At 38.4% G+C, this 24,717-nt stretch overlaps 1 protein-coding gene across 5 annotated transcripts in view; it reads right to left on the reverse strand.

Moving 5' to 3' along the window:
* ARHGEF6 (Rac/Cdc42 guanine nucleotide exchange factor 6) overlaps positions 1 to 24,717 on the reverse strand; it is a 1,746,213-nt gene that overhangs the window by 1,040,196 nt on the left and 681,300 nt on the right. For all 5 annotated transcript variants that reach the window (XM_044065305.1, XM_044065303.1, XM_044065304.1 and 2 more), the window contains one exon: positions 21,525 to 21,723. In XM_044065305.1, coding sequence (XP_043921240.1) covers positions 21,525 to 21,723 — 199 coding nt within the window. The remainder of the gene's footprint in view (positions 1 to 21,524; positions 21,724 to 24,717) is intronic.

Genomic DNA, 24,717 nt, shown 5'->3' on the forward strand with positions numbered 1-24,717 from the left:
TCAAAGAAATCCAGTTTTGTTTAAACAATTGTCAATAATAGATCAAAAAATGTTTCATGCAGGGCTGATGCGTATTAGTACTAAAGTAGAAAACTGTTATTTTATTTGTGGGAAAAAGGCATATAAATGGTTACCTGAGAATTGGTCCGGCAGTTGTTTTTTGGGTTACTTGGTTCCGGCAATAAGACATACTGCAGAATTACCTTTGGGTAAGATACGAAACACAAGAGAAACAGCTTGAAAGCCCGAAGGTCCAGTTAAGAAACCTGTGAATCCAGTTGGGAAGATTGAAGCTGGTTGGAAAGACCATAATTCAGTAAAAGACAAAAGCGAATTGACTCATATGGACTTGAGTGACAGTGTTATATCCTGGGCAGGAATATTACCAGCCTATGGAGCAGTCAAATCGATCTGGGAGCTGAGGAAGTTGTCGAAACTTCTCGAAGTAATGAATAATGCAACTTTTTCCACCCTAGAACTAGTGACTGATGAACTGAATGCAATGAGAACTGTTGTGCTACAAAATCGGATGGCTCTTGACTTCACCCTAGCGGTGAGAGATGGTATGTGCGTGCTTATCAAAAAAGAATGCTGTGCTTATATACCTGACAATCGTCACGAGATAAATAATCACCTAGAGGTAATTCAGCAAGTATCAGCCATGACTGAACCAGGCCCAAACCCACTGACGAACTTTTTCCAGAATCTGTTTGGGGGGTGGGGTTCCATCCTAATGAACATTCTGATTGCCATTTGTGTGGGTATACTCCTAATAGGAGCATGTGTTTGCTGTGGAATTCCCTGCATGAAAAGATTAATCAAAGATTTTGTTGATGTATCTGTTACTGAAACTTTCTACCAAGATATTGAAATTGAAAGATTGATTTCAGATGACACTTTTTCTGAAGTATAGATTGAATGACTCACCTAGCTGAAAATCCTAAGTGGAAAAGGTTAGGAGATGAAATAACACTATGCATACTTCAAAAAAAATAGAATAAAAAGTATTAATAGGGGGGAAATGTTAGAAAAATATGTATTTAAATATATGTGAAATGCTAGTTTAGAAGCAAGGTAGTTTATAATGCATTTTTTTCTATTAATCATATAACAGAAGGGATAAATTCATGTGTAAATGCAAGTAGCTTCTGAAACTGCAGTGTGCTTTGACCCCTGACCCTGGCAGCTGCCAGCTCAGCAAGCTTAATGTTTATGCTTTTCATAAGTGATTATCTGCTTGGTCAAGAAATTAAATGTGTAAATCTTCTGCTCCTTCCTGATGAGATAACTTGTCCTTGTAAATAATGAAATCTTCTCTTCCTGCATGAAGTAACTTGTCCTTGTGAGATAAAAACACAGCTGGTAAAGAAAGTGAAACAGTGAACAAATATGTATGTTAAAGACTGAATCTGCTATTGTATTCGAACTGATATGAAACCTTGAATAAGTAACTTTACAGAAAGACATTATGACTGACCAGCTGAATAGCAAGGCCGTATTGTATCTAGAGGAAAAGTTTTTTAAAACATACTGCATCAGCAGATTAAAAGAATAGAGGCTTGTAAGCTAAAGTGATGTAGATGCCCCGTGACATATCACGTCAGTAAGGTGGGCATAGCTTAAATGTTAAACCTATATAAAATTGTGTGCTTCCTGTTTCATGTCAGACAAAATTCTGTACTTGTATGTTTTTTTGCCTCCTGGTGTACACTAGTAAACTTTTGAATCTGAACCTCCTGTGTATTGAATTATTAATGTTATTTAACATATATAAAAATGTTCATAACATTTCCAAAATATCTCTACAGGATCTCTTTTTACTCTTTTTTTTTTTTTTTTTTTTTTTTTTTACAAGAAACATTTTTTTACTAAATGATCAGTTATGGCATAGGCAAACATACAGTTATATAAATGAAAACAAACCATATTGACACAATTTTAGTTGCAAGCATTATATATAACATATCTATCCAGTCACTGTCAGTCAAATATTACATAGCACATTCAAATCCTGCCTTCTTTTTAACCAAACTCCTACTCTGCATGTATTGTTCCCACAGATCCCATTGTAATTTGCAATCTACTCCTACCCTTTTCTAAAGAATCAGTTTCCAGTTCCTTAAATTATTTTCTTTTCAACAGATAGGTGGCAAAGCACCAGTGTCTCATTTTTATTTCAGTTATTACTGGCACATGATCTGAAATAGTTATTGGATGTGTATCAAAACTTTCAATTAAATGCACATGTTCCTGTGAAATGTAAGTTCTGTCTAGCCTAGACCAGTTTTTGTACCTTGGGGAATGATATGCAAAATCACTCTAAACTCCTACTACAGAATTCACATCTTCCATGCCAAATGTTTTCATAATTGTTTTTCAAAAATCTACCCTCCTTTGTCATACTTTCCCTTCTGGGTCCCCAGATACATCTTCACTCCTGCAAATCAAATTTCAGTCTTCAACTATAAGCAATATTCCCTTCTGAAAGCTGATTATTTCTCCCAGAATTTTCTTAACCTCCATTATTGCAGTTTTAGATGAAATGCAAATACATGCCCGTAGCCCCTTAGTACTACATATCTGCCATTATCTTTTTTATCCACTTATATAACTTTTGGAGCTCTCTTGCAATTAATATACGTACTCCTCTTTTCCTTTGTCTCAGGCATTCTGCTGAATAACCATTCTGAAAACCTTTATCAAATTTACATGTTGACTTCTTTCCAAATGGGTCTCCTATAGCATAACTATTTGCACTCTACTTTTTTAATATAGTTCACTACTATTTCTTTTTTGTGTACATCCGTGAGACCATTTACATTTAAAAATAATACAGAAAGCATCATTATGTTAAAAAGTTATTCCCAGCTTTTATGTGTAACAGCGTTTTTGTTACATGTCTATTTCCAACTTTCGTGTTGCAAGCATACACTAACGTTTGGTAGGTTAATCTTTTATACACTTGTTTCTTGTCACATCCATTTGAACCTATGTCACTTCTTGCAAAATTTTTTGTTTTACTGAAAGCCCTCAAAAAAAAAAAAAAAACACACTGCCAATAAACCTCTAAAACTTATTAACTTAATACTAACACACAAAACTATGTAAGTCTTCAAATATTGAAGTTGTACACTCCTAATAGGAACAATCATTCCAGACTGACAGCCACAATCACAAACTTGGATTAACCTAAAAGGAAGGTTTATCCATCCTAAGACACATGTTACAGCCTGTGCTTCTATTAAGTGTTGTCTGTTTTTGTGTTATATTTATTACTCTCCCAGATTGGGAAAACACTTGAATGCTTTCAGAAAACATTTTCTCCTAGCTATTTACAGAAAGAATTATTATGTTTTATTGCTCTTTATCAGATTGTTTCCATGGGGCCGTGAGAACCAGATACAGAGTTGCTTCTACAAGCACTCATTTATTTGCTACAGAACATTTTTATTATATTCATTTTTCAATTTGTTTTATTTGCTTTCTTTTAAAACTTGTTACTATCCAGTTAACTCTTTCCTTCCTCCTCCTTCTCCCCTCTCCTAAATGCTCTTCCAAACATTAATGGCATGGAGTAGGCCTCTATGCTTTAATGTCCCCTAAATGTTTAACAAAATCAAAAAAGGTTCACTCATTCCAGGTTTTCTTGTTCTGTTGTGTTTCACAAATATCAATGAATGCTTTGTAAACCCACATTTATTTGTCAGTTTCCAAGTTGTTGGTTTTATTCCTGGATTAGCATCTCCCAACTCCAGTCTCCATTTCATTTCCAATATGCTCCCAATTCTTCTAGTCAATTCTTGTGTTTTGTTTTCTGTCTCTCAAGCATTTTCCATTGAAACATTGGAAAAATGTTTCACTGGCACAGCCCCTGTGGCGTTTTTATTACCAGAAGAGCAAGAAACAGTATCTCCTTTTCCATAGCTCACTTTTTGTTGGAAAACTTTTGTATTTCTTCTTTAGCATGCTCTGCATCAAAAAATGACTTTGTCGCTTCAGGAAAAATATTCTAAAAATAGCTGGGTACAGCAGCTTGAATAGTTATAACTTCTGAAGAAATTGCTATCTTCCCCAATAACTCTCAAATGATTTCCATTACTCATTCCTTAAATTCCTATTTTATACAGGTAGGTAGGGAAAGTGCCCGTGTCTTGTTTTTACTTAATTACCCTGCATTTTTATTGTAGTTGTTACTGATACATAATCTGAAATAGTTGATGTGCATCAAAGCTTCAATCAATTGCACGCTTTCATGTGAAATATAATTTCCATATAGTCTAGCCCAGTTATTGTACCTTAGGGAATAATATGTAAATAACCTCAGAGTTCCTACTACTGAATTCATGTCTTCCATATCAAATATTTACAGAAATGTATTTAGAAATCCATCTTATTTTTTCCTCCAGCTACATCTTTACCTTTGCTAATCAAGTTCCAGTCCCCACCTAAAGGAAATATTCCCTGCCAAAAGCCGATTATTTCTTCCAAATTTGTCTTAAGCTCCAATCAGCAGTTATAGGTGGAATATAAATATATGCCAGCATAATGTTCCTGCCTTGCTTATAGCTCCTTACTACCACAAATCTACCATTATCTCTTTTTGTCCTCTTCTATCAGTATTGGTGTTCCACTAGCAATTGGTATAAGTTATCTCTCCCCCTTTCCCTGATATTCATCTGAATATCCCTTCTGAAATCCTTTTTTGTTCACATGTTCACATTTCTTTCCAACTGTGTCTCCTGTAGCATTGCTATTTGCACTTTGCATTTCTTAATGTAATTCAATACTCTATCCTTGTTGTGTAAACCTGTGAGGCCATTTACATCCCAAAATAATGTGTTTAGCGTATCCATTATGATAAGAAGTTATTATTCTCACCTATTTTATATGACAGGGTTTTTAAATATCTATTTCAGCTTTTGTGTTTCATGCACCCACAAACATTTGGCAGATTGATCTTTTATACAGTTGATTTCTGTCATCTGTATTTGAACCTATACACGTTTTACAAAACTTTTTGTTTTAATGAAAACCATCAAATGAAAAAACAAACACACCAGACCACACACTAACCTATTAACTTAAAACAAACACTCAAAATTATGTACATCTAAATAAGGCAGTTTAATGTTCCTGATAGGAACAACTGCCCCAAATTGATAGCTGCACACACAAGCAAAATCTAACCTAAAATTAAAGTTATCAGTGCTAAGACAGATGTTACAAGCTGTGTTCCTACTTACATTAATTACTGTCTGTTCTCATCTTGTTTTCAGAAAACATTAACTTTTAGCCTTAAAAATGTTCTGGCTTTTATTGCATAATAGTCGGCTTGTCTCCATAGAAATCTAAGAATAAAATGTACATCTGCCCTCAGCTACAGACTTCTCAAATTGAACATTTACTTGCTAAAGGAAACTTTTCACTACATTCTGTGTTTTCTTATTTACTTACTTACACAAAAAAATGTTATTTGATTAAGCCAAGGGTAGAAAATCCAGACATTCACCTACACAAAAGTACAAGAGAACATATCAACTCTACATGTATTATCTTTGCACTTTTATTTTCCACCCCTAACTCAACTCAGGATTACAGCATATTAACTTAAACATGCTTTTGTCCAGCCTTTCTTCTTTGTGTACTTGATAATGCCTACATTTCTTAAAACTAAAAAAGAAGAAAAGCACTTGCTTTCTTAGTATCTTTATCACATACAGCAATGACTGAAATGCTTTACTATATAACATGCAATTATACCATGACATGATTTATACAAATACTGTTGAGAACAAAAATTGTTTACTTACAGTTACTTTTTTCTCCTTTCCTCTTAGTGTCCTTCCAAACACTAATGACAGGAAGTGTGGTATATGCTGGTCAGTCCCCCACAAGTTTAACAAAGTCAAGAAATGTCCATTCTTTCTTTTTCTTGGAAAGCTACATTTCACAGATGCAATTGATCATAGGATCATAGAAGGTTACTAGGCTAACGGCCCTTACAAATCTAGCCAAGTTCAACCCATGTTCCCAACGGTGTCTGGTTGAGGCAGACACTAAAATCCTGATGCTTAATAATCTCACATTTATTTATTAATTTCAGTGTTGCTGACCTTCTTCCTGTCCATCTTCATCTCCCACCCCCTGACTCAGGATCATGTCCAAAGAGTTCTGGATTATTCTAGTTGACTCATGCTTTTCTTCTCTGTCTCTCTCTCAAGCATTCTCACTTCGAATAGTGGAAAAGGGTTCACTGGCAAAGTCACTCTATGAACTTTACTATCCAGTGAATGAGAAGCAGATTTCCCTTCTGTATTTTGGGCACACTTTTGTATTTACTTCTTACCCTGTTCTGCATCAAATGACTTTGATCCTCCAGGAAAAATATTCTTGAGACAGTTGGACACAACAGCCTGGCTCTTACATCTAGTTATAGACAATCTCTGATTGCTGGGTTAAATTTGCTTCTCTTCTACCTGGTGTACAGTGAATTAATCATTTTCTACAAACACTCTACTGTCTGCAATTTTTAACACTTTGCCCTTCTGCCACACCTTCAACAGGATCAATTATTTCTGCTGGTATGATTGCATCTTTACTAATACAGGCCTTGGCTGCTTTCACTTGTCCAGGTTTGGTGCATACACACAATATGCCCTAGCAATTAACAAATCATGCTACAGAATACTAGTCTAGCTGCTTATGCTTTCATAAAATTAATACAGTATGTTCATTCCAGATTCTGTAGTACAGCAGAAAATCTCAGTATTTTCCCTGTGTGCTCTGTAACCTCTGTCTCTGCCATTTTTTGAAACAGTTCTTCTTGAGCAGTCTCTTACTCAGAGCCTTTTCTTCATTTTGACCACCAATTTTATAGTTTTATTAGTTCATCTGAACAGCTGTTTAAAGCTTCTTTCATTTGTCCATTCCTTTTATTATTTAAGTTAAATACTCCTTCAACTGGTTTATTTTAATCAACTCTGAGCACATTTGATTTGTTTCCTCTAGATTTCTGGAAGCCATGTCTTGCACCACTGCTGGAGCTTGAATTGCTTTTTGCTAAACAGCTGCAGGATTTTTCCCAGTCAAGTGACTTCTCTTCACCTTTTCTAGTTGACTTTCTTTAAGTTTCATCTTTGCAGGCATCCAGACACTGTACTTACTAATCAGTAAATTAATTTACTAAATCTGGCAGCGTTACTGGCCCCTATCCTTAAGTTTCTTTTTTTCAAACTGGGAGAGCAGAAATTAAGCTGTTGATCAGCGTACAATCAACTTGGAATTCAGCTTTGTCTCTGACTTCTGAGAAAAGAAGCTGAGAGCCAGGGTTACTGGAAACTTTGAAATGACTACAGAGACATTCAATGTACAGCTGTCCTCTTAATTCCACAGCTTAATAACAGCTTAAATACAGTAAGTAACAAAATATCCACATTTTATTATTTATTTTGACATTTGTTAACCGGGTTAGTCCGACTGGGCTTAAGGCCAATTTCAGAGAAAGCCTGGGGAGAAAAGCTCCATATAGACTCATTATCAAAGCTGTAAAAAAAAAAAAAAAAAAAAAAAAAAAAAAAAGTACAGAAAGCTTCAAATACAATTCATAATAGATATTCAAATAGATTCATAACCCAGAGGCTTCCCATGCTTTGGAACAGGATCCCAGTTCATATTAGGCAGAGCCCCTCACTGACTCTCTTCAAGAGAAATCTTGATGAGTGGATGGGAGATCGTAAGTTTACCCCAGGAGTCACATCTGTGTCACTGCTAGACAGGGGCACAGTATTCTAGATTTATTCTGTACATTTTTGTACCATTTCATGGGGTGGCAAAAGCCACATCACTATGGCTAGGCTTACAAATGCCCCAGGGCAGATAGCCTAGTACTATAATATGAAACTATGAAACAAGACAAAATCTAATACAAAGGTAATTATAGGTGCCAATAAAATCTCAAACATAGCACAAAAATATATAAATCATCAGGCAGTGAATTAAATGATACTAGAAGGCATATTGTGGTTACTATAGATACATATAAATCTCACAGTACAGTACAAAGAACAAATCAGCAAGCTCTGGAGTAAAAAAAGTATGTGATAAAAATAAAGCCAAGTAGAGAAGATGAACGCAGTACACATGTGGAATAGAAAGCCCATGAGAATAGTGGGTTGAGGTTATGATAAAGTTATAAGTGGTGGTTTAAAGTGGATGGACAAGGGGTTTATAAGACTCAAAGTAATAAGGAACAACACAGAACAGAGTTAGGTTGGGCTTTGGCAGGATCAGATCCATGATTTCAGAAAAGTATATGTTAAACTGTTTTGAATATGCAGGTATTGGATATAGTTCTGATATTCAGAGGAAGTTTGTTCCAAGCTAAGGCAACAGAGTAGCTGTAGCAATGTTGGCCAATGATTCTATTAGGCTTATAGACTGCCAAGAGAAACTGGTCAGATTGGCCATATTTGTTATCCAAATAATTTACTAGAAAATGTCACACTGTTGCAATTCTATAATATTGTGCTGATAATCTACAACAGTAAGCCTACCCAGACATTTGAATGTGCCAGCAGCCAAGTTGCATTACATTCTGTTTCTAATGGGGTGAGTACATGACTTCTGTTGATAGTAGGAAATGTAGTACATGTTCTATATCTGTACAAAGTTTCATTGCATGAGAGGAAAAATATATGTTACTCCAGTAAATGGAACTTGTGCCACTGGAAGGACACCAAAAACCAAACCTCTGTGTACTGGCAATGATAATATGTCATGATGGGCTGTGGCCAGGAGAACAAACCTTCGAGCTTCAGTTACATAACCAGCAGAAATTATGTGAGACAGTGTTTTATACTAAAAATAAGGTAGCCAAATATGGGGTCTGGGCCCAGAGAACTAGGGTTTAGATTCTAGAGAAGGCTTTTAGTATCTCTATAAACTAAATGTGTCTGTTAACATGGCTAGAATATACTTAAGGTCAGGATGGGTTGTGCCATTTGATGTCAACTCAGTGCTGTACTGGGTATTGTTTCTGAAGTTCCTGACATAGTTTAGAAAGCATGATGGATATCTTTGGATGTGGTAGCAATATTTAATTTGTACTTTTTTCTTTTTACTTAACTCTTCATTTAAATTTTCAATGTAATTTTTTTGAGCAAGGTAATGTGAGTTTATTTTTTATGGCCAAGAGTTTTTTTCTTCTCTTGTAGAATTTGTCGATGCTGAGGTTCAAAGTGGCTTGTTTCTAAACTTGGCTTTGTATTAGTGATGAATGGAGACAGATGCTTCTATGCAGAAGTTTGGATGGGAGTAGAAATTTGTAGTTTAAGACACTTTTATATATGAGATCCTCATGGGGTGTAGAGCTTTTAAATTTCCTTACATCAGAAACTAACATTAGGAAATTAGCCATAGAGAAGTCTTTGAAGACCGCTGGATTTCAGGGCATCACAGGCTGGAAATTTATGGAGAATACTACAGTATGGTAATCAGATCTGAAGAAAGAGGGTACAACTGAATGAGATGTGTAATAATGTCATATTTGTAAGAACCAGCTCTAGAAGGTTTTAGCTTCCAGTATGGAAGGGCACTAACCTGTCATGACACCTGGCATTGATGAAGACAGACCAGGATCTACTGTGCATATTTATTTGTGGTGTGTATTAACCAATTTATGCATGGATATTTAAAATCATCTAGAATGGCTGTGTTAGGTTCGATACTTAAGTGGTAGGTTTTCAAGGGTTCACAGCGAAGGGAAGGGGGTTCTGTAACTGTCCATGCCAAAGAATGTGGATTTGCTAATACTTACCTGAAAATGGAGGCATTTTAGGTTGTTATCCTTTTGGACTAGATGTGACATATCATATGTATAATAAAAACAGACATGACCCCCCCCCCCTCAAAAACACAGATACACTCAGTAAAGCATCTAAATGAGTGGTAGTCATAAAAATAAAGGTACAGAAAATGTTTTGTCCCCACACTGGAACCAGGTTTCTGCAATTAATTATATATCTATGTTTTCAAGGGTTAGAAAGGCATTGATGATAGGAATCTTACTGTTTAGACTTCTAGTGTTGAACAGTGCCGTGTCAATATAGGCTCAGACTGGGGGAGGTACAGTTTATCTGTAGTGAAGCAAGTAGATCTGGTGATAAACCTATGTTTGTACACCACAACTGTTCTAATTTCAAACAACGACTGTGTTATAAAAATACACATGATAATGTAGGATCATAGGAATTTACTGGGCTAATGGCCCTGGGGCCCTTACAAGACTAGCCAATAGCTATTCCCAAAAAAAGAAACCTCAGTCAGCACCTGTCACCCCTGTCAATGAGGGACAAAGGTGGAATCCTTGGAACAAATTTATGGTTTCCCAGCCACTCATCAAGGTTGCGTTTGAAGAGGGTCAGTGACGTACTCTGCTTGACGACATGTATGGGAAAGTCTATTCCAGAGATGGGGCAGCCTCTGGAAGACAAACCAGTCTCTCCAGCAGGTTTTGTTGATTTTGCATATTAGATTTAGGCCTAATGAGCAGGTAATGCGTGAGGAGTTAGACACGGATATGGAGCATCTCCAGTAGGGCAGGGTCTGACATTGCCTTGTAGGCGAGACACATATCAAATCTGAGCAATCTGTATGTTACCAAGTAGAGTGATAGTGATTTAAGCCTATCCGCATAGTATAGGTGTTGGAGGCCAGGGATTCTCTTTGTGAGGTATTTCTGTGGCCTTTCCAGTTGGTGCAGGTGTTTGGAGAGGTACATACCAAACGGGGCATTATACTCAATTATAGGTCTAATAAGGGAGGAGTTCAGAGAGGTAATAACCTCCTTTTTTCTGGAAGCAATCCCTTTACTTATGAGGTGAACAACAACAACAATCCCAATTTCCGGCCAATCGCTATCTTATCCCCTATCTCAAAAGTTCTAGAAAAGTGTATTCACCTTCAACTTCTACCCTACCTCATAGAAAACCACCTACTTACCCCCACGCAACAAGATTTTAGACCTGGCCACAGTACTACAACCACTCTCCTCTCCTTCCTCAAAACCATCAACAAAGCAAGGGATTTTAGCTGTCTAGTGTCCACCCTGCTTCTGGACTTATCCAAGGCCTCTGACACTATCTCCTATAACCTTCTCTTCTCTTATCTAAACTCTCGAATCTAAACCTATCCCATTCTTCTGTCAACTGGTTTTCTAGTTACCTCTCTGACAGACAACAAGCTGTCAAATGGATAAACTGTAATGTCAACCCTGTGTTATTTCACATTGTAACAAATCTAACAGGAATATGCACCAATGGATTTTTCTTATTTTAATTGACTTATTTGTGTGTGTGTAATTTTACCTTTTGCTTTTTTGACTGTATTTTCACTGCAATCATGTATTTTTTTTTGTCATGTTGTGAAATACCATTGTTCTTCAATAGTATTACATAAATGTAAATGCATTGTCTTCATATTATATTGTTGTTCATGAAGCTCTTCTCCCTGGGACTCCATTAAAAACAGGCTCTTCTTGGCGCAATGGACTATCCCAGTAAACAAACTGTAAAATAAATAAAAAAATAAAATGAACCAAGTAAAAGACTTTTCTGACCACCGCCACCACATGATGGTCAAATGTGAGATTGTTGCCAACCAGAGTACCCAGGTCTCTCACCACAAGTTCTGTGCTTAGGGGGTTGCCGTTGATGTGGTAATCAGCAGGGGCCGTGTTTTTGCTGAATGGTATGATAATAATTTTTTTTGCATTTAACTTAAGGCCATGCCTTTGGCATTGGTCATTTGTAGCTGTGAGAGCCTCTTGCAGTATGTTAACATCAACTGGGGAGTCAATGACAGCACCCAACTTACAGTCATCCACAAACTTGGTCAGCCACAGGCCCTTTTGTCTTTGCCTGGACCTCTGAGAAGTATATGCCAAACAGTAGGGCTCCCAGAACATATATCCCTGGGGAACACCACTAGTGACAGGTCTGCTGTCGGAGGTGGCAGCGCTTATTTTGACCTTGTGGGTCCTATCTGTGAGCCAGTTGGCCACACATCTGATAAGATAGGATTAACACCAAGTTGTGTTAGCTTCTCAATTATGCCTGAATGAGGGATTGCATCAAAGGTCTTAGCCAGGTCAAGATAAGCTGTATGTACTGACTTTTCCTCTTTTAGGGCCTTGGTGACAGTCTCAAAGAAGTCAACTAGGTTCAGTAGGCAAGATCTGCCCCTGACGAATCCGAACTGGGTGGGGTCAAGTGCTTGGAGATTGCCTATGTCCTTGTTTATGAGATCCATAATAATACACTCCATAACTTTACACATCAGATTTGTCAAGCTGATGGGGCGATAGTTACCTGGGTCAGTAGTGGCACCACCTTTGTGCAAAGGGATGACAATGGCAGTTCTCCACTCTGCTGGAATGAAGCCTGTATTTAGGCTGTGGTTGAATAGGGTGCTCAATGGTGAAGCTAGTTCTTGATGGAGAATACAGCCTGGAATACTATCAGGTCCCATGGAAGTGTAACTCTATTGAGAGAAACATTGATTTTATACATCCTTTAACCAATATTGTTTTTCTTTTAAATGTTTTGCCACTTGTAGTACTAGCAACATTATATATCTTGCTACTTGTAGGAAATGAAGTTTTTAAGTTGGTAAGTAAGTATGATGCATGAAAGATAGAATAATCTAACACAATTCTGACATAAGGAGATGTGTTATGAGTAATTCTTTAGCTATGTTTCTGAGACTGATTTTTCACATCAATTTAATTTTAGGGTAATAGATGTTATGAATAAATCAATTAGAAGGGGTGATATAAATAATAAGTTGGAAGATAAGGAATATAAATGAATTTTACATATGCAAGCTGATTGCCCACCTGGTTTGAAACAAATTGTATCGATCAAACCTGTACTTAGGATGAAACATGCTATTTTAAAATGATACTTTAAATGTTTTGCAGTGTGTTTTTAAATTTCATGCTTGAGCAATTTTAATTGGCTGTGTGGTTAATTATTATTTAAATGGTATTACTTACACTTTATGTTAGCACTGAGGAAGGGTATGTGCTACCTGAAAGCTTTGCATGGTAATAAACTATTTTTTTGTTACGTTAGTGCGAGTGGAGTGGACTATGATGTTTGCAGATGACATTGTGATCTGTAGTGAGTGGAGGGAACAGGTGGAGGAGACCCTGGAGAGGTGGAGATATGCTCTAGAGAGAAGAGGAATGAAGGTCAGCAGGACTAAGACAAAATATATGTGTGTGAATGAGAGGGAGGACAGAGGAATGGTGAAGATGCAGGGAGTACAGGTGGCGAAGGTGGATGAGTTTAAATACTTGGGATCAACAGTTCAGAGTAATGGGGAGTGTGGAAGGGAGGTGAAGAAGAGAGTACAGGCAGAATGGAGTGGGTGGAGAAGAGTGTCAGGAGTGATTTGTGAGAGACGAGTACCAGTAAGAGTGAAAGGGAAGGTCTACAAGAGGGTAGTGAGACCAGCTATGTTATATGGGTTGGACACAGTAGCACTGACAAAAAGGCAGGAATCAGAGCTGGACATGGCAGAGTTAAAGATGTTAAGATTTGCATTGGGTGTGACAAGGGTGGACAGGATTAGGAATAAGTATATTAGAGGGTCAGCCCAGGTTGGAAGGTTTGGAGACAAAGCCAGAGAGGCAAGATTACGTTGGTTTGGACATGTGCTGAGGAGGGATGCAGAGTATATTGGGAAAAAGATGCTAAGGATGAAGATGCCATGTAACAGGAAAAGAGGAAGGCCTAAGATAAGGTTTATGGATGTGGTGAGAGAGGACATGCAGGTGGTTGGTGTGACAGAGCAAGATGCAGAGGACAGGAAGAAATGGAAACAGATGATCCGCTGTGGCGACCCCTAACAGGAGCAGCCGAAAGAAGAAGTGCGAATGGTTCATCTTTAGTTTGTTTTTTTTTACTTATCACAGTTTTACTCTGACTTTGGTTTTATTTCTAGTGATTTGCTAATAGTTACCTAGAAATGGAGGCATTTTAGGTTGTTATCCTGGCTAGATGTGACAGATCAGATGTATAATAAAACAGACATGACCCCCCCCCCGAAAACACAGCTACACTCAGTAAAGCATCTAAATGAGTGGTAGGCATTAAAACAATATAGAGAAGTGTTTTGTCCCATCACTGGAACCAGGTTTCTGTAATTAATTAGATGTCTATGTTTTCAAGGGGTTAGAAAGGCATTGATGATAGGAATCTTACTGTTTAGACTTCTAGTGTTGATCAGTGCCATGTCAATACAGGCTCAGACTGAAGCTGCATGGTTGGTAGATGTGATAGACTGACTGCTTAAAAAAGACACTTTGCGGCCAATATGTGCAAACTCAGGGGAGGGGGGTACAGACCATCTGTAGTGAAGCAAGTAGATCTGTTGATCATCCCCCTCCAAGCTGACACAACTAGGCACCCCAACCTCATAGAATAACAGAACTTACTGAGGCAATTCTTGAAGTTGATTATTTTTTGTTTGCACTGTGCCATCACTCACAATGATGGAATTCTGCCCAACAGTATATGCTTTCAGAAACACACTCACAGACCTCAGCCATGACCTCCCTTCATATCATCCTAGCTAAGACAGCAGGAGGTCATGATGCAGACTGTACTAGTAAAGTACAGCATTTATAGCACGTTGGAACTTAGAATGGCCTAACATTCCTCCTGTACACTGATCTCACTCTTCCTCGTGAAACAAGCCCTTACATTTTCTCACACACACACTCTTGAAGCTGCTTGCTCCAGCCCCACTAAATATAAACTCTGCCACCTAATTCACAGATAAGCAAAGAGGAAGTGCTCTAGCAGAGTTGGGATATTGGAGATACTCGCCGGCCAACTAAAGTTACTCTGCCTGAATCCAAAGCCAGCCATGCCCAATGTTAGTGCAATTAGAACTGCAGATGCATAACAGCTGTTTTGCTCTTATTTCACTGTCTGCTTTTAATTTAGAAGTTCCGGTGTACATATCTGTTGGATGCTTCCCATTGTGATGCTAACTTTTCAAAACAGTGCATAACCTTGTTTGCACTTAACCTATGCTTTCTTCTAATACTGGTAATATTGCTTCTAGTCATCAGTCTGTATTCTTCTGAACTGTGTAACCTAAAGGTTACAAGATTAAATCTATACAGGTATTAGCAACTGAACTATGAATGCATACTCTGGTCATGGACATTGCCATCATATGCAAAGTGTATGTTAAACTACATACATTTATTTAGTGCATTCCCTATGAACTAATATAAGTAACCAGAAAGGTAAGTAATAGGCAGTATGCAATATTCCTCCTGTAAAACGTATTTCAGTGTACAAACAATTACCTTTGCTGTCTTGCAAACCTGTCAGTATACTGATGCAAACTGCTGCAGCATTTCTCACTCCCTGGGCTTCCACTAATTTGGGCAGGGATCACTTCATACTGGATAAACACACACACGCATGCGCACGTATGTGTGTGTATACAATTATACCACTATTGCATACATCGACATTAACAATATGAAAACCCATAACAGCTTTCAGCAGTATGAAAAATATCTTTGGTAACATCATAGAGTATGAATAATCAGTTTCCTCTTTCAGTTAAATTACTATTTCATCAGTTTCACATGACTGCAGAAGAAAAAGTCTTACTTGTTGGCATCAAGTTCCATATTATCACAGGACCAGGTATAATGACATGATATTTTGTTTGAACATATTACACAGAAAACATTTTTTAAATTTCAACATCAGTTTCCTAATCTGATCAGTCTGAAGCAGTTAATTACGATTGATTTCATATTTTTCATACATTCACATCAGCATCTTATGAAAAGATGCAACATCTCCCTTCTCTATGAACTCAGCCTGTATATTTTTACATTTGTTTACACTTTATTGATAATGACTCTAAAGTTGGTCTGAAACCAGTTACTACTAGTGGTTCCACTGCCTCCAGTCTTCCCATCAGTCTACTTTTTCACGCAGTATCAAAGATCATACTGAAGTCAAAGACTATGTCCACAGACTTGCCTCAGGTGACCCCTATCACAATCCAGGCATAATAACAGATCACATTCTTGTAGCAGCATCTCCCCTCAATGAAACTCACGCATGTTACTATCCCACTGACAAGATGACATGAAGAAATTCTGCTGCTTTCTGTTATCTTCCCACAATAGATATTAAACACATGGGCCAGCAAACCTTGTAAAATGGGCACCATATTAATCAATTTCAAAATAAATAGCTTAGTAAGCAATCCGACCATTTCTTCCCTTACAATTTGACAGCAGCTGGCAGGGCAGACCATCAGATTTTGTGTTCTGGATTCCAGTTTAGGCTCTTTGAATGGCATCCTCAGATATTTCCATGCTAATTCATCCTTCCCACTTCAAAATCTCTTAAACGTACTGAAATTAAATACAGATCAGCTTACCTCACCATCCTGAAGAGCTATCCCAAATCACTATCACAAAAAGGTGAAGGACGTCCCTGTATCACAGGCTGACGAGACAGCCTCACCCCAGGTAATTGCTCCCCTGGTCTCCATCATTACTCCTAACTTTCCCCACTACTTTTTAGACTGCTACCACTATCGCTCCATACCTCATTATCTTCACTTTCACCCGTGTCTTCCTCTCCTGTAAACCAGGCTGCATTTTTCTTTCTCCACCTTTCATGGTCAATTTGCACAACGTCCTGAACTGAACCTTCGCTTTCAATTTTTGCCATAGTTCATCCCTCTGTGAAAAATTCTCAGCTTCTTAGCACTTTATACTCTTCTTAACAAACTCCCACATTCTGTGATAAAGGACAGTACATTGAAAGTCACCAGCTTAAATCTTCTTCTTCTTTTGGCTTTTCCCAGTTAGGGGACACCACAGCGGATCACATGTCCGCTCATGATTGGCAGTGGAGTTTTACGGTGTCGAGTTGACAGCCCGGCGCCCAACCTTCCACAGAAGGCACACACACGCACTCACACCTAGGGTCATTTTAGAGTGTCCAATCCACCTACAGCATGCCTTTTGGATGTGGGAAGAAACCGGAGCACCTGGAGGAAACCCACGCGACCACAGGGAAGACATGCAGACTCCACACAGAAGGCACCCCAGCCGAGGATCGAACCAGGGAACCTCTTGCTGTGAGGCGACAATGCTAACCGCTGCACCACTGTGGCCGCCCAGCTTAAATACTGTTTTATAAATTAAACTATATGCATGAAATCAGATTCAGAGAAGAAAAGAAAAAAAAAATGTACATTCCCATACTGGGAATTGTGCCCCCCCCCCCCCATGCTCTAAAACATTATGAACTCTGAAGTCTCTGTACCTCGTGGAAAAGGAGTTACCACCCCTGTCCTTTTTTCAATCCATCAATCTGGTCCAAAATTCCAACTTTTAAACTTCAGCCCTCATTTGTAGTGATTTTGCATGAATTATTGAGGGCCTGCTACAATTATCTGCCCCAGTTTGAGGTCCAGATCCAAACACTGTCAGTAGTTGCTTCATTCACTTCTACTTCCTTGCAAATACCTAATAAATGATGCAGACTCCAAAAGTGCACACACACACACACACACACACACACACACACACACACACACACACACGAAAAGAAAGCGCATTTTATCATGATTTCCTAGTACAAATCTCACTTCCAGCACAGCCCATTCCTGCTAAGTAAATGAGACAGGAGGACCCTATCCACAGCGGATATGAAGTACTGCTGCAAACACACTAATATCTGCCTTATAAACCTCTCTAGCAGCAATACTAGCCATCAATAAACATCTTTTCTATTCTGATTCTAAGTCAGAACTCCAATCTTTCTATACTGGTCTCCTTCCCATCCGCAAACCTTTCATCACTTAATTATGGTATTCAGTTTTCTAGCTCAAATATAGTATCACACTAATCTTTTTTTTCCAACCCTGTTTTTCCTGAATACCAAAAATGCTGTTATTGTCCTCCCTTCCCTGTGCCTCTGTAATTTATTTATTTATTTTACATTTGTTGACCGGGCTAGTCTAACTGGATATATGTCCGTTTTCAGTAGAGGCCCGGGGAGAAAAGCTCCAAGCATAGGCAGTGACATATCATATATTACTTGCAAATAGCAAACAGAATATAAAGTTAATTTTTTTTCTTGTTTACAGATGTACAGACATTATAATTTATATCTCGTACAGTGGAGGATAGCATATTTAGAGTAAGAATACTCTTATAAAGTACTAAGAATGAAATCTTGTTAAATACTAGTTAGAGGCAAGGTTACTGGTTAACCCAGGTAAACGCAATAGAACAGGGCAGAAAAGTCTAGGGAGAGTGAGATGGGGATTTAGATATTAGTCAGAGTTAGAGCAGGGACATAGCCAGTGTGTAGTAAGGTATTCTTTAAGGTATTTTTTAAAAAGCAGTGTGGAAGAAAGAGATGTGAGTTCCCTTGGAAGCAGGTTTTTCCCACTGTGTTAGTGAATAGTGAGTCCTCTGCCTGGTTATTTGATTTAATAGTGGAAACTAGAAGCTTATTAGCTGAGCGTAGTGTTGGCAGATTTTTATATGGGGTAATCTGCCAACACTACGCTCAGCTAATAAGCTTCTAGTAATCCTCCTGTTTTTACAGAAAAAAAAACTATAACAGAGTAACATAGTTCTCTATGCTTCCTAATTTTGTGTGCCTTGCCTCTTCTTTCAGTCTCAGTCATCTCCTAATTCCAGCTTAATTTTGATCTTTTAATTATTCAGGATGCCTATGGGGGGGGGGTCTGGGACATTCCTTCTTTTACAGGGTCCTCACCCTTCTTACTTTTAGTTTACTTGTCTTTTTAAAGACCATTACCTGCAGGAAGAACTATTTCCTGCACAACATGACTTCCATCCTTCCCACAGTACAAGCACTGTCCATCTACCCTATATAGAGACTGTCAATAAAGTTACAAATAATGGCAAACTAATCTTTTCTTATTTCTAGACTTGTCTAATGCCTTCAGCACAGTTTGTCACAGCAATCTTCTTCTTCAAATGTCCTCATTAGGTCTCTCTCAGCCACCCTTCTGTGGTTCAAAAGCAAGTGGCTCTCCACACTCTCTCTCCTCCCAGTCACCACCAGTGTACCACAAGATTCTGTTGTTGGTCCTCTTCTTTTTACCATTTTCAACAACACTGTCTATACAACCACGCAACAGGCCACCCTAATACAATACACAGATGACTCCACTCTCATTTGCACATCTGACAAGGTACACCTCCAAAAAAATTACTCAGGAAGCTTTAACAGCCACTGAAACATGGCTTCGTAACTCAGAACTCATGCTCAACCCAAAAAAGCCCAAACTACTACTTTTTTCCTCAAATCCATCTCTCAAGAAAAAACTAAATTTGAAGTCCTCTCTTCATAATACAACCACTGAAGTAATTTCTCATAGCAAACTATTAGAGGTGGCAGTAGATGATAACCTTATATTCGACCTGCATATACAAACTTGCATAAGAAAAACTAGGAATGCTTTTGAAAGCCAAAAAACGTTCTCACCGATGCAACTAAACTTACACTTGCCACTACTTATCTCTTCCTCACTCTTTTTTATGGCGCTCCCATCCTTACTCAACTGCAGTCTTCACAAAAATTAAAACTTGAAGAATGCTATAACAAAGTTGTAAATTTACTGCACATAGACCTTTCAGAACCCACCACTGTATAGCACTGAAAATCCTTAATTGGTTAGAGGTGCCACATTAACTAACATACACACAACCTCTTACCACCTATAAAATTATTCAGCATCCATCTGCATGTCCAGCACTAAAGCCATTCTAGACAACTATGTTCCCAGTTGGTCATCGTGATCCAGTGACCAAAAACTACAAACCTTACAAATCTGCTAGACATTGTCTATACTCATACAAGGTTGCTAAGGCTTGGAACTCCTTACCTGTATCCATCAGGTCTATACCCTCCCTCCCATCTTTCAAAACCACTCAAAGACTTCCTAGCTAAAATCTGGCTCTGTTCTCTCTCAAAAATAGGATAATCACTAGACACCTGCAACAACTGGAGAGACCGCAAAAGTACCTCACAAAGAGGATCCTAGGCCTTAAACACTTGCGCTATATGGACAGACACAAAAAAACTCCAACTATTCTCTGTCTCATATTGCCTACTTAGAGGCAATCTCTGCTTGGCATACAAATCCATGTCTGATCCAGCTCTGATAGAAATGCTACATCTAAAGAAATCCCAACCCCTCTGCACCACACACTCCAGTGACCTCAACCTCATTATCACAATCAACAGAATGTGCTGGGAGGGATAGGTTCATAACCAAGAGACTACCCTTGCTATGGAATACACTTCCCATACATGTCAAACAGATCACCTCACTGTCCCTCTTCAAGAGAAACCTTGATGAGTGGATGGGAAATAGAAAATTCACCCCGGGGATCACTCCAGTGGCTCTACTAGACAGAGGCACTGGGAACTAAGGTCAGGTGGCACGATGTCAGGGTAAGCCTATGGGCTAGGTTTGTAAAGGCTCCAGGGCCATTAGCCTAGTACACACCTATGCACCTATGAACTATATCCCTAAATGTGAACAAGTACCTTTTCATTACTTATACCCCCTTACTCTCTTTTTTACACTTACTTCCTTACCGCTATTTAACGCTCTTCCCTGACTTTCTCTCTAAATGTATCATAAACCTGTTTTTCCCTCACTTCATATTGCAATTCCTATTTGTATTAGACTAAGTTACCTTTAATTTCTCTACAAACTGTCTAAAATTTCTTTAAATATTAAATGATTGTCACATACCTTGTACCGATTCATAATCAATGTTTTTATATTATATCTAATTTGTTATAATTATGTAAACTTCAGATGTTTTTGTTTTATTTTTGAAGATTGTAAAAGTATTGCTCTTAAAATGTTTTGTAATAATTTGGAGCTTTTCTACCCGGGCCTGTGCTGAAAATGGGCTTCTACCCAGTCAGACTTTCCAGGAAATCAAATGTCAATAAATAACAAATAAGGGATTCACTTCTCTTAACAAAGACCATCACTACGTGCAATATCTGATAAACACACCTTTGAAGGATGTAAATACAGATTGTATGATGTGTAGGCCTTCTCTCCTTCAGGTAAATGCTAAGCTCTGAGTTATAATTGCACATACTTTTTAGGAAAATTCTCTCTTAAATTTACTAAAATGCCACTTTAGCATATAGCAAACATCTTTACTGTTTTTACTAGATAGAGTATCGATGACATGATTCAATGCCATGCTTTACTGTGTACAGTGTATTCTTGGTAATTTTACTGCATTTTCTGGAAACATTCAGAAATATTTGAGTATACATTAGGAAAGAAAAGGTAACTTTTAACATTAGAAAATGGTTTTCTCAATCAATAAGAATAGATGGTTATAATCCCAAAGAAGCCAAAACATACATTTTTGTTTAACCATTAAAAACACTTACCAGATTTAACTTCTCTCACATAGTTGCTTGGGAACCAGCCTGTCTTTCCGTTAAGAGTACCTTCCCACCAGCCACCTTCTTCCACTCGGGTGACGTAAAGAATATCTCCTTTTTTAAAAGAGAGTTCATCTTCATTGTTTTGTCTAAAATTAAATCTGGCCTTCACCACTAACTGATGGGTGCCATTTTCTGGCATCTCCTAACAGGGGGAAAAATAGAGACTTAAGTCAGAATGCATTCTGTAAAGAAACAACCAGATTTAGTAAAAGTACAGCATAGAAGAAAAGGGAAAAAAACTAGCAGCACTTTGCTAAGCTTTACAAACATTGCAGTAAAAACAAACCTACGTACTCACTTATTTCATTGCTAACAAATTTTAACTGTAACAGATGTATAAAACAATCATCACGCATCCAGATGTATAACAAAGTACTAAAACAGGAGCTCTTGTGTAGACAGCAATGCAGTAGTAGTGTGCACTGCAAAAATCAGACCGTTACCTTAGACATCAAGACAGAGTGACTACAGTAAAAAAAAGCTCAATATCCAAGAAAGCCCGACACAGTTTGGTTAAAGAAAACTATCTGGGAAACACGTTCTATAATGTTTGATTATTTTAATTAAAAATGTATTTTGACAGAATATCAAGAGTGGACATAGTGATGGTTACAATTCAGAATCCAGAATGAGTACCAAATGTGATCCACCACTACATGACATGCTTCACGTGTAAATTCCCAGTACAGAACTCTGCATGATTACGTTAAGTGTTAATGAACTCTTTTGTTTTTTTCCTTAAGCTTGTAATTATCATGTGCTGTTTTTATTTCTTTTGTGATGTCGTTTTCAAAGACCTCAATGAAACTCTCACTTATTTAAGCACCTCTACAACTGCTTGTCAGTCACAAATTAAATGGAACAATGCAACTTCTTGATTCTCGACTTGAGAGCTGCTACTTCTGGCTACAACGGGTGAAAACAACGCAAAATATGAAGGCAAAGGAAAGGCAAAAGTACAGTTGTGTACACTTACCATAAATGTAGATGTTCGAGCGTATTCACTGTTGCAGTGAATAAAACATGCATAAAATATAAACCATGCAGCCGACGCCATTACATCAGTTTTTCTTACCCCATATGTCAGGTGCCCCCCAAATGGGGAGCAAAATATATATAAATATAAATATATATGTAGAATAAAAAACACAAAACATATACCTCCAAATAAATGCAAATTCACCAAAAAGAGGGGCTGGAAGGAGGGTAACCAGGACTGCAACAGTGAATACACTCGAACATCTACATTTACGGTAAGTGTACATAACTGTACTATGTTCTTCGGGTTTCACTGTTGCAGTCATTACATTTGGGTAGTATCCCAAAGCTATGGTTGAGAGGCTGGATTTATACAGCATTAGGAGCAGCTATAAGGCCCTGCAGAACAGCAGTGGCAAAGCCTGCTCTGGATTTGGAGAAGAGAGGTAAATGGTAATGTTTGGTGAACGTATGAACTGAGCTCCAGGTAGCAGCTTCTAGAATGTCTCTGGTAGGAACCCCTCTGAGAAAGGCTGCAGAAGTAGATGCAGCCCTGGTGGAATGAGACCTGATCCCCTTGGGGACAGGCTTACCAGGGTGCATGTAGCAGAAACACATACAATAGCTTATCCATTTGGAAATAGTCTGCTTTGAAATAGCCTTTCCCTCTGCTCCTGCAGCAAATGCCACCAGTAATTGTTCAGATTTTCTTAGAGGTTTTGTCCTGTTTAAGTAGAATCTTAGTTGTCTGTGTACATCCAATGAATGCAGAATCCGCTCACCCTTGTTCTGTGGATTTGAGAAGAAAGTTGTCAGATGAATGGTCTGATTAAGGGCCACACTAGATACCACTTTAGGCATAAAGGATGGATTGGTCCTGAGAGCCACCCTGTCCGGGTAAAAAATAATGAAAGGTTCCACTGCCATAAGAGCCTGTAGTTCTGAGATCCTTCTAGCTGAAATGACTGCTAAAAAAAAAGCTGTTTTCCAAGAGAAAAATTTTAGGTCTGCAGTAACAGTTGGCTCAAAAGGAGGTAGAGTGAGTTTTTCCAAAACAAAATTGAGGTCCCATGCATGAGTTGGTGCTCTCCTGGGAGGTCTTAAATTTTTGGCCCCTCTGAGGTACTGCTTTATCAGAGCATGAGAAAAGAGGGGAGGCTCTGTGTTGTAATGAGCTGAAATGGCAGAGGCATGGATTTTTATGGAAGAAAAAGATAGGCCCTTGTGAAGCATCTCAGTTAAGTATTGCAGAATCTGAGGAATATTGGGCATTGCTGTGCTTACTCCTTGTGCTTGGTTCCAGGCACAGAATCTTTTCCATTTGTCAGCATAAGATTTTCTAGTACTAGGCCTTCTAGCTTCCAAAATGACATCCATCACAGGTTTGCTGAGAGATGTAACTGGTGCTCCACACCAGTGGTCACCCCCTCATTGGTCGGGTCTGACCATAAGCAAATCACCCTTGACATCCACATCCCACCCCCACCCCCCAGTAAGGAAACCACCTTAAAAATCTTCTCCAAGCCAACTTCATGCTACTGAAGTCAGAAGTGACAAACTTCACAACACCCACGCAGACGGGATCTGGAAGTTCGACTGCAGAATCCTACACTAAGGCACTGTACGAGCACATCCACTCGTGCATGAATCGTGCCATCCCAAATAGAACCAAGATGCTCTTTTCCAAAAAAAGGAAGCCAATCTGGTGGTCCCCTGCTATAAACAAACTATACAACAGAAGGAAAAAACTGTTGCAGAAAAGAGGAAAATCCCAGGATGCAAAAAACTCCCTCACCAGCCTCAGTAAGAAGCTGAGATCTCTCATAAAATCCTCAAAAGCTAGTTACGAAAATACAATTGCCAAAGATTCCAAAGACAACCACAAGGCATTCTATAGTTATGTCAAGAATCTAAATGGCAATGCTCAGATCTGCTCTGAGCTACAACAGAATGGCATTAAATATACTGATCCCAAGGATATTGCCAATATCCTGGCAGATCGATTTAGTGCCAACTTCACTCCCCTCTCACCCCCTAAATGGCCCATCTCAATGCCAAAAGATTGCCAAATTCCGATAATCACAGCCACACAGGTAGAAACAGCACTCTCCAAAGCTAAGAATACAGCATCCATGGGACCAGATGACATCCCAGGCTG

The sequence above is a fragment of the Protopterus annectens genome, chromosome 3.part0 (assembly GCF_019279795.1).
Source record: "Protopterus annectens isolate FY-2018-M chromosome 3.part0, PAN1.0, whole genome shotgun sequence".
NCBI classification, from domain to species: domain Eukaryota; kingdom Metazoa; phylum Chordata; order Ceratodontiformes; family Protopteridae; genus Protopterus; species Protopterus annectens.